This window comes from Mesoplodon mirus, assembly GCF_964341445.2.
Source record: "Mesoplodon mirus genome assembly, chromosome: 11".
Classification (NCBI taxonomy): domain Eukaryota; kingdom Metazoa; phylum Chordata; class Mammalia; order Artiodactyla; family Ziphiidae; genus Mesoplodon; species Mesoplodon mirus.
This window is the reverse complement of record NC_138987.1, coordinates 40586139-40603774: the sequence shown is the minus strand read 5'-3', so window position 1 is coordinate 40603774 and position 17636 is coordinate 40586139. Positions and strand designations below refer to the sequence as shown.

At 47.1% G+C, this 17636-nt stretch overlaps 1 protein-coding gene across 1 annotated transcript in view; it reads right to left on the bottom strand.

Moving 5' to 3' along the window:
* Nucleotides 1-247: 247 nt before the first annotated feature.
* Nucleotides 248-17636, bottom strand: part of SAMM50 (SAMM50 sorting and assembly machinery component) — a 33215-nt gene continuing 15826 nt past the window's right edge. The window contains exons 11-15 of the mRNA XM_082635889.1: nt 15722-15792; nt 11700-11767; nt 6839-6985; nt 6012-6153; nt 248-460 (exon numbers count right to left, since the gene is read on the bottom strand). Of these exons, the coding sequence (XP_082492015.1) occupies nt 415-460; nt 6012-6153; nt 6839-6985; nt 11700-11767; nt 15722-15792 (474 nt within the window). The 3' untranslated portion in view covers nt 248-414. The remainder of the gene's footprint in view (nt 461-6011; nt 6154-6838; nt 6986-11699; nt 11768-15721; nt 15793-17636) is intronic.

Here is a 17636-nt window from a genome sequence, read left to right as displayed (position 1 = left end):
CCAGAGCACACGCGCTCCCTAGCGGTGGGCCTGCGCCTCCTCCGAGCTCTCTGCCGACCACTCTGACTCATGGGAACGAACACTGAGACCCGAAGAGTGCGGGATGATGAGGAATCAGGAGACATCTGATGTCCCTCCCCGCGGTGGGGCACACGTGAGAGAACGCTCGGCGACTTGACCTGGTCCTCAGGAAGAGCCGGCGTGGGGCACGCTGGCTGTGGAAAGCAAATCACATCCACAGTGCATCTGAGTATTTGTCTGTAAAATTTATTGACATGGTTGCCCACAAGGACTGCATTCAAAGAATCACATGAAACGTGTGTATGTGGAGAGAAAGTGTGTGGCACCGAGTGACTCACTGCTGCCCAAGTCCCAGAGCTCCTGCTGGAGGGGACAGAGGACGCTCTGCATCAGCTACAGGAACCTTATCCCAGCTCCAAACTGGACGCCATCACAGATCCTAAAAAAAAAAAGTTTTTTGGTTTTTTTTTTGTTGTTGTTGTTGTTTTTAAGGCAGAAAATCAACACTGTGGTCCGCTCTGCTCACCCTGCCATTTGCACAATTCCAGAAACATGCACGTCTCAGAAGCAATGCCTGGGCGGCCCTGCCTCTCGGGAGGCCCAGGCTCTTCCTGCCCGCCTCTCGCCTCTTTCCCCGGCTCCTGGCTACCCGGCTTCACCAGAGGTCCCCAGGCACTGCCTCCTCTGCTGGTTTGAAAACCAGCCTTTGGAGGATGGAAAAGGGAACAAAACGGAGACACGAATCCCCCTCCCCTGCTCCCCCCTCTACTCCTCTCTGTTTCCTCCCCAGTCCTGACCCAACCGGCAACTAGACAAGAGAAGGACCTGGGAGAGAAATATTCATGAAAACAAAACCTCTGGGGCGGGAAGAAAAGCCTCGCGTTTATTTCTGAGGCTACCAGAGAAGAGGCCCCTTTTGCGCAGCGCAGAGCAGAGAGGTGATCAGAGACGTGGCCGTGGAAGGGCCCCTGGCAAAACACAGGACACAGGGAGGACCAGGAGGGGGCGGGGAGGATGGCAGAACCCACAGCCCCGAAGGGTGTAACCTGACTGCCTCTTTAGAACCTGCTCCTTTCCCAGGAAAGGAAGGATGCAAAGAGGGCACGTGGGTTGCAACATCTGGTACCCGCTGACGCTGTGCAGGTTACATTCAGTGTGCTGCTCTTTCACCGGCTGACAGATCACTGAGCCCATTTTCAGATGAGCAAACGGGCTGGGCAGTGAGGAGATGGCTGCGGTCACGGCAGGAGCCTCAGAGCAGAACTCTGGACCCAAACGCAAGCGCGTCCGCGGGCCCCGCTACAGGCCTTGTTGTTTCCATGACGTCCTGGTTCAAGCCCCGGCCACATGCAGGGTGAGAATCACCGGCCGCAGCCCAGGCAGCTGTATTCCTGAGACTCCACAGTGATGCTGGTGCGCCGCCAGGCCGAGAACCGCTCCCCCTGCAGCCCGCGCTGTGGAGGATGGACTCCCGTGCTGCCCACCTGCTGGCTGTGCCCAGGGGCAGAACCAGTACTGTACTCGGGACAGAGGGCCTAACCCCGGGACCTGAACACCAGGAAGCATGAGCTTCCAGGGAAAAAACGTTCCGAATCCCAACCAGCAGCTGACGGAGTGTTTGCGGAACACAGCAGTTTTGCAAGTTCTGGAGAGTTTCCAGAAAAACTGGACAATGAGAACAGCCCCCTCATTCAGAGGAAAGCTAATGTTTCTATTGTCACAACACTTGTGCCGTCACCCAATCTCAGAACTTACAGCACCTGAAAACTGGCAGAAAGTTTTTCTTTTTCAGCGTGGGAATGAAATATCTGATCAATTAAGGGACTCAAGAGAGAGACTCTTAACTGTTGTCCCTGACCTTCTGCAGGGTCAAGGGGGCTCAGTAATCAACCATATCAGCAGAAGTCACCTGACCAGAAGGGACAGCTACAGTCCCCGTGTGACCCTGAGTAAACCTCACCACCGTCCTTAAAAGGCAAAGATCCACAGTCAGAACCATGACTGTGCTTGGACAACTTCGTTCCGCTCAGATCTAAACGAGGTGTTTTTACCTTTTATATCATTAGGTCCTTAAAAGTGGTCCCTGCCTGCATTCGCTGTTTAGAAAAATGTCTGAAAATAGGCTTGATCAAAATCAAAGCAAGTCAAGCCCCGGGTTTACACGATTCAGAAACAAGCAGGCATTCCGATAAAGGCTCGTCCACTCCAACTGTAAACAGGTTAAACAACTTTACAAGCACAGGTTTGTGTCCAGAGACCATAGAAACGTGTCACAGGAGAAATACCCACCACAAACATCCAGAACAGTGTCGCAGACGCCAGGTGCACGGAGACAGCCTCACCAAACGCCCATCTTCCTGTTCTGTGTCCCCTGTGCCTATATGCTTATAATCCAGTAGGCGCCTCAGAAAAGGCCCCGAGTCTCGAGCCTCCCCCTCCCACCGGCAGTCTCAGGGCGGCCCAGCTGCGCCACTCCAGCACCACCCGGAGGCTCCCTGCCTGCACCCAGCCCGCCTCGGACTCAGCACCAAGGGCTCGTGATGAAGGCCACACCAGGGTCCCCCAGCGTCAGGCGCCCATCCTCCCCCAGCTGGCCCCCAGGAACGCCAGGCGCTGGTCTATCACGGGGAATTCAGCAGGGAGCAGGCCGACGAGGGCCAGAACTCAGGGACCCTGGCGTGTGCCCTAAGGGAAAAGGCCAGAGAGGCTGGAAGGCAGAGACGGGTGGGGGACAAGAGTGACCGGAACTCAGGCCCCGCCTGCATCACGGGCCGCCCCGCGCCTCACTTCTGCTCCTGCGCAAGGGTAGACGCTGGCGCCCACAGGCGTTCCATGCGTGCACACCTTGGCTCCAGCTGCTCTGTAGCCTGGAGCTATCACCTCCCCCGGGAAGCCCTCCACGACTCCCTGCCTGGTCTTTCTCTGTTACTAACTGTGCGCTGCCCTCTCCGCCAGCTGCCTCAGTCACCAGCGCATTTCCAGGGACCACACTCGGTAAGACACAGAGCATTCGCCATCGGAGCGCAGAGACAACGGTGTCGCACATCACCTCTGGTATAAAACTTGCCAAATATTTCAAAGCGGTTTCCATTTCTGTAAAGGCCTGAAACCCTAATTACAAAGCGACTGCACTCACTGGGCAGGGCACCTATGGATGACTGGCACACATGTAACACCCCATCCTGCTAGCTGCTTAATTTTAGAAATGAAGATTAAACCCTGGCAAGATCACTCAAACGTCACGAAATTCCAATTTTGATGACAAAACTTCAAACAGAGCCATACGCTGAGTGACGGCGAGCCCCCCTACTCAGGGACGCTGCACATGAGAAGCATCTGCTGCAACCACCATGACCCCAGAACGGAGCAGCCTGGGGGGCAGAGGAGCGTCCTTATGTTCCGGTCTTTAAATATCACATGCACAGCATGCTCCCTCCTTTCAGAACCCACATTGGAAATGAACGGCTGACACACATTTTTCAAATTTAACCTGAAGAGAGAGAGCAGAGTGGAGTGGTGAACGTACCCGCTCCACCCCCTGCAGAGATTCGGGAAGGCAAGTAGTCGAAGCCGGGCTCCCAAGAGCAGCACCCGGATTCCGGGAGCACAGCGACACCCAGTGGCCTCCGATGATGCTGCAGCCACAGGACGGCAGCGCCTTCCAGTCTGAAGGACCGGAGGGCTCAGAGCCAGCAGGGCTTGCCCAGGTCACACAGCCAGGGACGGACAGGGCAGGGGCTGGCCGTGTAGCCCACTCCAGACCCACAAGCACATTACAGTTTGAGAAGCGCAGGCCTAGATGGCTCTATCTGACCTCATCCCGGTGTTGGTGCAGGCTCATCTCCTGCACCTCTGCCGCTCCCTGCAAGGACTCAATTAGCACCTGGTTGTTACGCCAGGGAGCCCCACGCCCATGCCTGCGGTGGGAACAAGGTTTTGCAGAAAGCAACCCACAACATTAGCTTCATTTCCTGAAGCTACGATGTCATCTAATGCACAAAGCTTGCTCTAGGGAAGGTGCTCAGTTCCCCACATTTCACTATCCCTGAAATCAGGCCACATCATCCCATCTACGGCATGTCTCAAACATAGCCAGCCGGGTGGCGCGCACAGTGCCACTGCGGATGGCGGGGGACACACGCACGGTTTGCTTCCTTTGTGAACAGCTGGCCAGGGCGAGCGTACCAGTAGCAGCAACAACGCGAGAAATAACCAGCTTTGCTGACAACACGCTGGGCGCTGCTCTACGAGCTGCGCGTGTTAATTCATTCAGTCCTCAAACCTGCAAAGTAATGTGCTGACAACACGCTGGGCGCTGCTCTACGAGCTGCGCGTGTGTTAACTCATTCAGTCCTCAAACCTGCAAAGTAATGTGCTGACACGCTGGGCGCTGCTCTACGAGCTGCGCGTGTTGATTCATTCAGTCCTCAAACCTGCAAAGTAATCACTACCGTTAGCACCCATTCTACAGGGTGAAAACGGAGACCCAGAGAGCTTAAGTAACTCACCCCGGGCCACACAGCCACGGGGCGGCCAGGCTGCGCTCTGAGCCTGTGCAGCTGGGCTCCAGTGCACACTCAGCCTGAGCAACTAGACCTTTCTCAGCTTTTGCTCTGTGCCAAGAACAGGCAAGGCGTGGAGGGGAATTAACAGTCGTCAGAGCAGCAGACCCGTGAGGGCACGGGGAGGAAGGGCTCCAACATCACAGGGCGGCACAGCGGCCCCGTGCCGAGCCAGCCTTCCAGGGAGAGTGGAGGAGGGCAGACTCTCCTGAAGCGATGGCCACAGAGGATCTGGATGACAGACACTGACGTGCACCTAAGAACAAAGCTTTGTTAAAAGCTTCCTAATGCGGCTTCCCTTCAAAACACCATCACCCACCACGCTGAAGCAGAAGACAGGGAGAGTAAGACTGGTACAGTACTTCCTTAAACGAGGACAAACTACAACTTCACGCTGGAAGCCCGGCTATGACTCAGCATCACAGCTGAATGTAGACAGAACACCGAGAAGAACAAAATACAGCCTAGAGTCCTGAAATGTACAGAAACACTAGGTGACCGGCAGAATGTCCGTGTCCCCCAATCCTCACAGGCTGAAGCACTAAACGCCCACCCCCCAGCCCTGCCATGTGACAGTATTTGGAGGTGGGGCCTTGAGGAGGTAACTAAGTCACCTTAGATGAGGCAACTTAATTAAGATGGGGTCCTTGGTGGAACTGGTGTCCTTGTAACAAGAGACACCAGAGAGCCTGCTCTCTGCCCCCTTCAGGTGAGAGCCCAGTGAGGAGGCGCCGTCTGCAAGCCGGGAAGAGGGTCCTTGAGCCGGAACCGAACCTGCCAGCACCCCGGTCCTGGAATCTGCAGCCTCCAGACGGTGAGAGATACAAGTCTGCTGTTTAAGCCCCCAGTCCATGGTATTATTTACATACTATCATGACAATACTTCTGAACTTCTTGAAATTTCTACAATGCATACCCAATACTTTAAGAAACAGAATTAATTTCTGTAGCTGTAATTGGCCTTATACCATATTCATCCATGAATATTCAGGAGATCTTGTTCAGTAAAATGACCGGTGGAGAAGGGCCAGAAGGCAGGTCCTCTGCGGCCCGAGCAGAGCTGCGCCCACCCAGCCTCCAGGCTCCCGGCCTGCAAAGTCCCCACTGGCAACACCTCATTCTGCTCAGCGCAGGACCCAAAATGGCGGCCACCACCTCCATCCAGGCCGCCAGAGGAGCTCCCTCTACCTGATGACAAGTGCAAACAGCATAAGGTGGGGGGATGGGAACACATCACACAGCCTTTCCTCCAAACTGTAATGGAGAACCCCATGGACAAAAATCCCTGTGTTTTCATTCTTTTGCTAACTATTCAATTTCTCCTGAAGTCTTGAATTGTAAAGGCCGCTGGTGAAGTGATTAACTATGTCCACAACAAAGTGACAAGACAGTGCCGTGTACCTGTGGAGAGAACCTCCCAGCACCTACCTGTCCCCGCCCTGCACGCCCATGGGAACGCAGTAGTTCAGCTCCAGCCGCGCGATGTTGCCCAGCCTGAGCACGATCCCGGCGCCGTAAGACCAGCGGATGCACTCAGCCAGCTTTCGAATGTGAGCTCTGGGGCCCTCCCCTGAAGAGAGAGAAGAGGAGGTGTGACCAATAGCACGTGGTCCCCCGCACACGTTGTCCTTGGACAGCCCTGGCTCTCCCCCTCTGTGTGGCCTCTGGTCATCTTTTAAGCCAGGCCTAGATACTTGAGGACAATGCATGAAGTGAGATTAGGCCCAAACTCAAGACAGGGCTGGGGACCGTACTTCCTCACCGTCCCAGAAGAACACAGGTCCTCTCAATTCTCTGGGCCTGGCACGTTCTGTTCCCTTTGCCTACAATGGCATTTGCCCACCGCTGACCGCCCAGGAAGCCCTACTCCAAGCCTTGGTTTCCAGACACCTCCCCAAGCCGCGGACATCTGTGTGCCTCGCCCGGCCCTGAGCTCCTAGGGGAGAGACCAGGTCTCACTCAGCTCTGTGGCCGTAACGACTGGCACAGAGTCACTGCTCAAGAAATGTTTGCTAAGCAGATAGGCTTCTCTTTGCAAGGCAGCATTCGATGATGATTCGTTATGCGTGTTCCAGCCATTCGACCGACAGCTTCACTCTGGGCACTGCATCAGGTGTTGCAGGTGCCTCAGGCAGGCACAGTGCCTACTCTTAGAGACGATGCAATCTAAATGCGACACAGACACCCACTTGTGTCCTGTGTTTTAAACATAAGGTCAGCTGTGCCGAATGGTTGCTAAATAGTCCAAGTTTTACCATAGTTGAGGTTGCAGAGGTTTCCTGCGTTGAGGAAGAAGTGAGTTCTGAAGAGCTCTCCGAAGCCGCCCTGGCCCGGTCGGAAAGGTAACGGGGTGTACAGGTGCAGGCCACCGGCCCAGTACGCTTCTCCGCCCAGGTAGTCTCCTAGTCAAGGAAGGAGTGCGGATCAAAACAAGGTCACAGGTTCAAAACCACGCTGACGTCCCACCACGTACACGAGCGAGGTGTGTGCTGTGAACACAACACACTCAGTGCCCGAGCTCTGTGACAAGCTGCCCTTATAACTCCTGACGTTGTCGGCCTTTCTTAAATAATCTTTCTTCTTCTCCTGATTTGCTTCAACTGGAGAAGAAAAAAAAAAAGCTAATGTGTAATTCAGGAAAGAATGAAGCCAGTAATTTACCATATCTGTAAAATGCTTGGAATAAAACAAGTAAACTCATGGAAATCACTTTTTCCACAACTGCAGATGACCAGATCCCTGTCACTCGGCAAATGAAATGCATTATTTTGCAAAAATTTCAAGACCACAATATAGAGAGACAAAATGAAGAAAATGTCTCTGCAGTTTCTGGAAGTGGCCGGACAAAGGTATGCAGTGTCTGCTCCCTGCTGCACAAGGACGCTGTCTCAGCTCAACATCTTCAGAGAAGAGGCTCGTTTTTAAAGGTTCATGACCACTTGGGTTTTTTTTTTTTTTTTTGGTTACTTTTGCCAAAATTCAAGACTATCCACTGAGAGTATACATTTGCGTTATTTCTAAAAAAGTCCCTACCATTTCATTTTACTATAAAGAGCCACAACATTAAACAAACAACAAAAAACCCTGAAATGTTTATACTTTGTTACAAAATACTAGTTGTAAAGTGCCTTAGTCCCCTTTAATAAAAAATGACAGACCATGAAAAAGAAAAATATGGCTGTCTCCAAGATTAACCTCAAGGAATGAACTGCTTATTCACTTAAAGGCTCCGGCATCTCCTCAACCGCTATTAATACTGAAGTTCTAGAGGCAACAAAGAACGGACTGAAAAGCAGGAGGTCAGCTGGGTTTGCTTCTCGTTTCCCAGCAAGTGTTCCCCTCTTTTCTTAAATAACCTATTTTATTCTCAACATAAAAGTAATATACTCATTGTACAAAATGTGATAAGTATATGGAAGTAGAAAAAAAGGAAATTCTCCTTTAATTTCTACCATTAAGAGATAACCAGCTAGGGCCTCCCTGGTGGCGCAGTGGTTGAGAATCCGCCTGCCGATGCAGGGGATACGGGTTCGTGCCCCGGTCTGGGAGGATCCCATATGCCGTGGAGCGGCTGGGCCCGTGAGCCATGGCCGCTGGGCCTGCGCATCCGGAGCCTGTGCTCCGCAACGGGAGAGGCCACAACAGTGAGAGGCCCGCGTACCGCAAAAAAAAAAAAGAGATAACCAGCTAACACGTGGTGTTCTTTCATCCAGTGAATTATAATGAATAATTAAATAAGAAAACAAAATGTAAGTCATTTTATATTTATACATTTCAGTCTTGATATTTTTTTTTAGTTTACTATATTATAAGCACTTTCCTTTAATACTTTATATTCTTTGAAAATGTGATTTTGATGCCTGAATAATCACATATATGTAACATAATATAATGATCTACCCCTTGACTACCGTCATGTTGGTGTTGAATTTCTTGATAGTGGACATTAACCTGTGATGGACTTCCTTGCACACACAGGTATTTTAAACCATCTTGAAGTATAATATACACATAGAAAAGTATACACGTCCTAAGTGTACAGCACAGTGAATTTCCAGGCACAGAACACACCATATAATGAGCACCCAGACCAAGAAACAGACAAGTGCAGTCCCCAGGGAAGGCCCTGTTCTCCTTCCTAATCACTACCCACCACCCACGCCAAGTACAGCACTACCTGTCTACCTGTTCACCCAACAGTATAGGTCACTTTACCCAGTCTCTAAACTCTGCACAGATGGAATAATACAGCATGCATCCTCTGGATCTGGCTTTTTTTTTTTTTTTTTTGGCATGTTTCTGAGGCCTGTTCATGCCACCCAGCCAGTGGCTCTAACTTGCTCATCCTCATTGCTGTATAATATTCCACAGTGTGAAGACACCACTGTTTAGTTGCCTATTCTACTGTTGATGGGCATTTGGGCTTCCAGTTTTCAGTCTGGTTCTATCATCAACAGTCCTTGTATATATATATATGTTTTAGGCTCTTGATAAATATTGTCAAATTTTTTCATGAAAAGTTACAGCAATTTACATTCTTGCTCATATAATCTTACCAATAGCCTTTTAATAGGTAATTAAATGAAATATCACTGTGTTTTAATTTTCAGGAAAATGGAAGACTCCAAAACTTTCATCTAGTCACTAAATAATACTTGTTATAGTGAAAAAGAAATTATGTTACTTTTCAAAAAAAAAGACACACTAATAAAGTACTCTAGGGGCTTCCCTGGTGGCACAGTGGTTGAGAGTCCGCCTGCCGATGCAGGGGACACGGGTTCGTGCCCCGGTCATGGAAGATCCCACATGCCACGGAGCGGCTGGGCCCGTGAGCCATGGCCACTGAGCCTGTGCGTCCGGAGCCTGTGCTCCGCAACGGGAGAGGCTACAACAGTGAGAGGCCCGCGTACTGCAAAAAATATATATATATATATAATAATAATAATAACATAAAGTGGAAACAACAAAGATGTTAAAAAAAGTTAAGAAAATCAGGATAGAATATTTTATAATGTCATAACATGAATCTACTTAAATGATGTTTTTGTAGTTTTTAATAACACGTGGAGATCCTCTGATATAATGTCAAGTACTGGAGAGAGTTCCAGAAACTGGAATTCTCACACATTGCTGGACAGAGTATGATTGAGACAAGCTTTCTTGAGACAATATAAAACCTTAAGGATATTCAAGGATACTCAAAATCCTTTGACCTAGCAATTCCACACCTAGAACTTTATATTATAAAGTAAAACTTATAGATGAGCACAAAGATTCAGTTAGGTTACTCACTGATACACTGTTATATAAATGTAAGAAAGAAGAAAACAGACTAAGTGTCTAAAACTTGGGATTTGGTTTAAAAAGATCGCAGTAAGGCAAGAAGATGAAATATGTAGCCATTAAAAATGATAAGGCTTTTATCTTTCTGATTCATTGCTGGTGGGAATGCAAAATGTTAGCTATTTTGGAAGACAGCCTGGCAGTTTCTTACAAAGCTAAACATAGTTTTACCATACAATCCAGCAATTATACTCCTTGGTATTTACCCAAATGAGCTGAAACCTTATGTCCAGATAAAAAACTGCACATAGATGTTTATATCAGCTTTACTCATAATTGCAAAAAATTGGATGTCCTGCAAGTAAGATGTCCTTCAATAGGTGAATGGATAAACACCCTGTGGTACAGCCATACAATGGAATATTATGTGGTGATAAAAAGATATGAGCAATCAAGCTATAAAAAGACACGGAGGACTCAATCACTATATTGTACACCTGAAACTAATATAATATTGTAAATCAACTACACTTTAATTAACAGATATATATATACATAAACAAAAATTTAAGAAGTACACTGACCAAAAAATAAAAAGACATGGAGGAAACTTAAGTGCATATTATTTAGTCAAAAAGGCCAGTCTGAAAAGGGTACATACTGTATGATTCCAAGAATATGACATTTTGGAAAAAGCAAAACTATGGAGATAGTAAAGGTCAGTGGTTGCCAGTAACTGAGGGGGAGGAAGGGAGGGAGGAATGAATAGGTGGAGCCTGGTGAATTTTTAAGGTGGTGAAACCATTCTATGAAATACCGTAATAGTAGATACATGCTATTATGCAACTGTCAAAACCCACGAAACTTTACAACACAAAGAGTGAACCCCAACGTGAACTATGGAATTTAGTTAGTAGTAACACATCAGTGTTGGCTCATCGATTGTGACAAGTGTCCCACACTATCGCGAGATGTTAATAATAAAGGATGCTATGGGCACGTACGGTGAACTCTGTACTTTGTGTCCAATTTTTCTGCTAACCTAAAAGTGCTCTCAAAAATAAAGTCCATTACACAGGGAATACAGTCAATATTTTATGAATCACTATGTTGTACACCTGAAATTTATATAATATTATAAATTGACTATACCTCAATAAATAAACAAACAAGCTTAATGTAAACTTGTGGAAAATTTGGAAAGTGCAGAAATGCATTTTAAAAGGCTTATTAAAATTATTCATAATTCCCATCACCCAGATAAAACCATAATTAATGTTTAGCTGTATTTTCCCTAAGTCTTTTAAAAAAATGCATGCTTATCGTTTACTGTAATACTAAAGTTATTTTATATATATATTTTTAAAAACTTTAATAAAGTGCATTAGTTTAAAAAAATTATAGTTTGTCTGTAAGATGAAATAAACCACCATTCAAAATGATAAAGTACTTATTCCTATAAAAATCTATTCATATACTGTTACTGAGGGGTGGTAGGAGAAACAGGTTAGAACAGTTATGTAAACAACACACGTGTGCATGGATGTGCATGTTTAAACAACAAAATGCTCACATACGTCATCTCTGGTCAATGGGATCACAAGGGACTGTCGTGTATCTTCTGCTTAGCTATCTTTTCTCACTTTCTACAGTTTCCTCAACAAACACCTTTCTGTGCCTGCTGTGTGGTGGATGCTGTGTTAGGTGCCAGTTTCACTGGTGAAATATGAGTATCTATTATTGCGGTGATTTAAACAAATACATGCGCTCAAAAATGAGAAGTAACCGTAATTTCGAGTTTTTCAAGTTGGTGTGCTGTGGGGAATGACAGACCTTCACTCTGTGGCCCAACGCTGTGCATGTTGAACCCTCGCACACTTGTGGGTCCCCCGAGGTAAAACCTGGAAGAGGATGCAGACGTCAGAGTAAAGTCGTTGGAGAAAGTCTCCATCGCACAACGAAAGTGCAAAAGGCGCACACTTGCTACTGGGTCGTCCATATCTCCACGTGGTGGAACATTTCAGGATTAGGAACACGCACGGGAGGATGGTAAATTTCCTAAAGACCCAAGCTTGTAATCTAACCTAAGACTATACATCTAAACAAACACATCAAACTTTTGGGGACACAGGTGAGATACAAGGCACAAATAAAGACACTTGGGTGGACTGTCTGTTATAAAGGAATTATCTGAAGCCTACGAGAATTCATCACGCAGCACCTTTTCAAAACAACCTCCTACATGCCCACAATAATTAAGTTAATTAAGTTTTCAAAAAAAAGCAGGATACAAATTATATAATAGTATGATCTGAATTTTATAATACTAGAAGGAAACAGACCAAAATAGAATCATTGTTATCTTAAATTTTTTTGTATTATTACAGTGATTTTTAATTAGAAAAAAAGTATATGTTAAAAATTTTTTTAATGAATTCCTTGTGTTCCTTAATGGACTGGGTTACCATACTCTTTTAAACTATATCTGAGTAAAATGAAAACAATGAATTAAAAAAATATTAAAGGGACTTCCCTGGTGGTGCAGTGGTTAAGAATCCACCTGCCAATGCAGGAGGGGACACGGGTTTGATCCCTAGTCCAGGAAGATCCCACATGCCACGGAGCAACTAAGCCCACGCGCCACAACTACTGAGCCTGCGCTCTAGAGCCCGCGTGCCACAGCTAATGAGCCCGCGAGCCACAACTACTGAGCCCACACGCCTAGAGCTCGTGTTCCGCAACAAGAGAAGCCACTGCAATGAGAAGTCCGTGCGCAATAAAGAGTAGCCCCCGCTCACCACAACTAGAGAAAAGTCCACGCACAGCAACGAAGACCCAACGCAGCCAAAAAAAAAAATCAGAAATCCCATCTACTTGCTATAAAATCTAACAGCTTCTTAGAACCCGGTTTTAGATCACGGTAATTATTAATTTTTTTATTAGTTTCTGCTTTATAACAAAGTGAATCAGTTATACATATACATCTGTTCCCACATCCCTTCCCTCTCGCGTCTCCCTCCTTCCCACCCTCCCTATCCCACTCCTCCAGGCGGTCACAAAGCACCGAGCTGATCTCCCTGTGCTATGCGGCCGCTTCCCACTATCTATCTACCTTACGTTTGGTAGTGTATATATGTCCATGCCCCTCTTTCGCTTTGTCACAGCTTACCCTTCCCCCTCCCCATATCTTCAAGTCCATTCTCAAGTAGGTCTGTGTCTTTATTCCTGTTTTACCCCTAGGTTCTTCATGACATTTTTTTTCTTAAATTCCATATATATGTATTAGCATATGGTATTTGTCTTTCTCTTTCTGACTTACTTCACTCTGTATGACAGACTCTAGGTCTATCCACCTCATTACAAATAGCTCAGTTTCGTTTCTTTTTATGGCTGAGTAATATTCCATTGTATATATGTGCCACATCTTCTTTATCCATTCATCTGATGATGGACACTTAGGTTGTTTCCATCTCCGGGCTATTGTGAATAGAGCTGCAATGAACATTTTGGTACGTGTCTCTTTTTGAACTATGGTTTTCTCAGGGTATATGCCTAGTAGTGGGATTGCTGGGTCATATGGTAGTTCTATTTGTAGTTTTTTAAGGAACCTCCATACTGTTCCCCATAGTGGCTGTACCAATTCACATTCCCACCAGCAGTGCAAGAGTGTTCCCTTTTCTCCACACCCTCTCCAGCATTTATTGTTTCTAGATTTCTTGATGATGGCCATTCTGACTGGTGTGAGATGATATCTCATTGTGGTTTTGATTTGCATTTCTCTAACGATTAATGATGTTGAGCATTCTTTCATGTGTTTGTTGGCAGTCTGTATATCTTCTTTGGAGAAATACCTATTTAAGTCTTCTGCCCATTTTTGGATTGGGTTGTTTGTTTTTTTGCTATTGAGCTGCATGAGCTGCTTATAAATTTTGGAGATTAATCCTTTGTCAGATCACGGTAATTATTAAATAATGAATTAAAATGACCAGAGAAGCTGTGTATGGTCTTTCCAACATGGCTGTCATGGAAGCCACACCAGCAAACGCCCCCAGCCTCTCACTGACCTGCGGTGCCACAAACGTCCCACGTCTCAGCACAAAGGGAACAGGGCGCTGTTTTTCTCATTGTCCCGCTGGATAAAAGCCTTTATGAATTTATTCATTTGAACTTGAGTTTAAAAGTCTATAAATGTGTCTTTACTATCTGGGATTTCTAAGCAAAGCCTTTCTGAATACCTCATTAACATTAATTACAGAAACAAAGAGCAAGGTCCCTTTATTATTTTTTTAAATGATAAATCACACACATTCTTCTGAAAGAATTAAAATGATCCAGGAAACACAAAAAGCGACAAGGCTCTTCTCCTCCCTACTGTCCACCGTGTTCGAATCTCCAGAAGTGACTACTGTCACTGGTTTGGTGGTTGACTTCCAGACCCCTGGTGCTACCTGCAAACACACATGTGCACACAGAAGCTTTGCCCCTGATCAGAGAGCAAGCAACTCAACATACTTCCATGCAAATTTTAACTTAGGGACACCTATCTCATCCTTTTTAATGATTACACAGTCCCTTTAGAATGGTTGTGTTTGAATTTAATCATTTCCCTACGGGTAGTTTTAGAATATTTGCTGTTCTCAATAATGCCCCCGATGGACACCCTTGTACATGAATCTTTGTACTCTTATGAATGTTTTTCTGTACATTAGACTCACGGAGGTGAAACTGTTAAGTCTCAGAGTTTAGAAATTAAAATTTTTTCTACTCCTAAACTGCCATCCAAAAAGGTTGAACTAGGTTAAGCTAAAACAACAGTTTAACTAATGCAAGATTAAAGAAAGAGTTCCTTGACCCCAAGACAATTGTGAGTATTTCTACTAATAGCAACTAATAATAGCAACAAATACAACTTCATTCTCTGCTGGCAGGAGCAGAAGCTACTCCTAAAAAAGCAGGTTTTCGGAAAAGCAGGCTCCAGCAATATTCTTTGTGAGCCTTAGAAACATTCATATTCTTTTGAGACAGTAATACCACATTGAGGAATCTGTCCTCAGAAAATAAAACGAACAAAAATTATTTACAAAGTTATATTCTTCACAGTGCTACGTATATGCAAATAACGAAATATTAAAACGCTGCTTACGAAAAATTTCCCATGACTCGGTGATTTACTCTATCATTTTTAAAAAGCAGGAAGGACACACAATTGTATGCAAAATACAGTATCTCAACACTTTAATATAGATGTGTACATGAATTTATATGGATACAAGCTCACACAAATACACACCCGCAAAAATACTGGCTAACAGGAAATACAGCTGACTCCTGAACAACGTGGGTTTGATCACATGGGCCCACCTATGGGTGAATACCCTTCAACAGCAGACGCTACCGCACTACACCGCCAGTGGCTGGCTGGCTCTGGCTGTGGAGGGAGCGTGGATACGGAGGGCCGACTACAAGAGTCACTGGGATTAGCCCTCAGGTTGTTCAAGAGTCGACCGTGGTCCCAAATGTTAACTCCGCTCATCAATGAGCAGGATTCTGTCACTTCCTTAAATGTTTCTCTGTTTTTATATTTCTGTAACATGTATGAACTGTATTCTTTCACAATCAAAGAGAATACAAAATTGTTAGTATAATAAAGTACCTCTCTGCCCCAAAAGCGAAAAATATTAAGTATGAGGTATACTGGGTATTTTGAAATTAGCTTAAACATAAAAACTAAATTAAAAATTGAAATATTTGCTTTCCTGAATAGTTAAACTTCTCTAAAACATCTTCTAATAAACCAAGCAGAAAGATCCAAAGGAAACCATGTGCAAACCACCCATTCATTTATTATTACTTACCTATCAGCAATACTTGACGGTTTATCACCAATGGGTACCAACATTCCACCCCAGAGAGATGCTGAAAAAACCTGTTGAAATATAAACAAACAACCGTTTTCTTCCACTGTTTCTTTCCTTCCAGCGAGCATTAGCAGACAGAAAACACCCTGAGACCCGGTCGTGCCCAGTGCCTGCAGCATGCAGAGCTCTGGGTCGGGGCACAAGGGCTGCGGAAGGGGAACACCTGGCTCCTGCAGGGGAAGAGCGACAGCTCCAAGTGTTCTGTGGATACTTTTATAACCGGCAACTTCAAATTTCGAATAAAGACACACTATACATAAGCCCAAACCCTAAGCAGGGCCTGGATTCCGTTCCGACACAGGGCAGCTCCCTCCTCTCCGAGAAGCCAAGCCCAGTGGGACAAGCCATGGCCTGAAGGGGGAGACCAGGGCCCTGGACAAGGGATTCTGCATCCACCCAGGCCTCTTTGGCTCGGCCTCAAAACCTAAGAGGACTGAGGGCACACGGCATCTCAGGAGAAGGAAGGTAGCGGGTGCAAGGCTGCTACATTTAAGAAATGCAAAGAGACATACTTCCAATCCAACCCTCGGGGATGGAGCCCTGCCTCTAACAGGTCAGGGGCAGTGACCTAACCCTAGGTCAGGGATCCAATCTTCACACCCACGTAATCCATGCACAGAACTGACCCAGGGATGCCTTAAACCACAGCGAGGCTCTCTGGGCTCCCAACCCCAGGCCTCCGCTGTGGCCCCCACCTACCCACCTCTCCTGAGCATCCCCACACCTCTGCCCACCTTGTCCTCTCTCGGACGAGCAAAGTCCTATGTCCTTCAAAGCTGCTCAGATGTCTCTTTTTTTTTTTTTTTTTTTTTTTTTTTTTGTGGTACGCAGGCCTCTCACTGTTGTGGACTCCCCCGTTGCAGAGCACAGGCTCCGGACGCACAGGCTCAGCGGCCATGGCTCACGGGCCCAGCTGCTCCGAGGTATGTGGGATCTTCCCAGACCGGGGCACGAACTCGTGTCTCCTGCATCGGCAGGCGGACTCTCAACCACTGCGCCACCAGGGAAGCCCCCAGATGTCTCTTTTTTAGAAGCTTCCGTAGGAAGGATTACAGACGAAAACCGGGACAGAGTGGGCAGAGCAGGCCAAGCGAACACTCTATTCTGAGAAATTCAAGTCTTTGTTCAACAGCGTGACAGATGCTGCGGAACAAAGCGAGGCGCCAGAGCCCCGCGCGCTCTCGAGCAGCCCCCCTCGCGACGAGGAGCTCCCGGCACTCCCGGCACTGCCCTCCTCCCTCGCCTAAGGGTCCCAACCTAAGGAGGGGCAACAAGGAGAACTGATTCCCCACCTGAGACAAGCCCACCGGGCCTCGTGTCTCACTGACCTCGGCGACCACGAGGGCCCGAGGCCCCCAGTCACCCCCAGCACCTAGACCTCTCCAGCTGCTCCCTCTAGCACCAGCCCCCCGAGTCTTCAGTGCCAGCAGGACCTACGAACCGGCCCCCTCGTTCTCTCCTGCCCTCCCTCCCCTCCTCACCCAGCTGAAATTCCACGGTCGGTCACTAGGACTCACCGACTTGTCTTAGCTCAGCTGGCAGCCCTGGGCCTGGTCAGCCTGCCCTGCCCCCTCAGCTGTGTCTGGGCGACCGGCTGTTGGGGAGACGCCACCGAGGGTGGAGGGCTCATCTTAAGTCGCTCTAAGTGCTACGGGCCTCATCGAAGACGCCTCCCCTGGCCCTCTAAGATAAGGCAGCACCCCCCTGGCGGCATTCTGTCCCTTAACTCTGCTGGATCGTTCTTCATCCCCTGTGAACCCCTGCCAAACTGTATATAAATCTATTTGCTTGTAGGTCTTCCTTCACTAGCATGTAAGAACAGGAACTGTGTTTTTTACTGAGGTATTAGTGC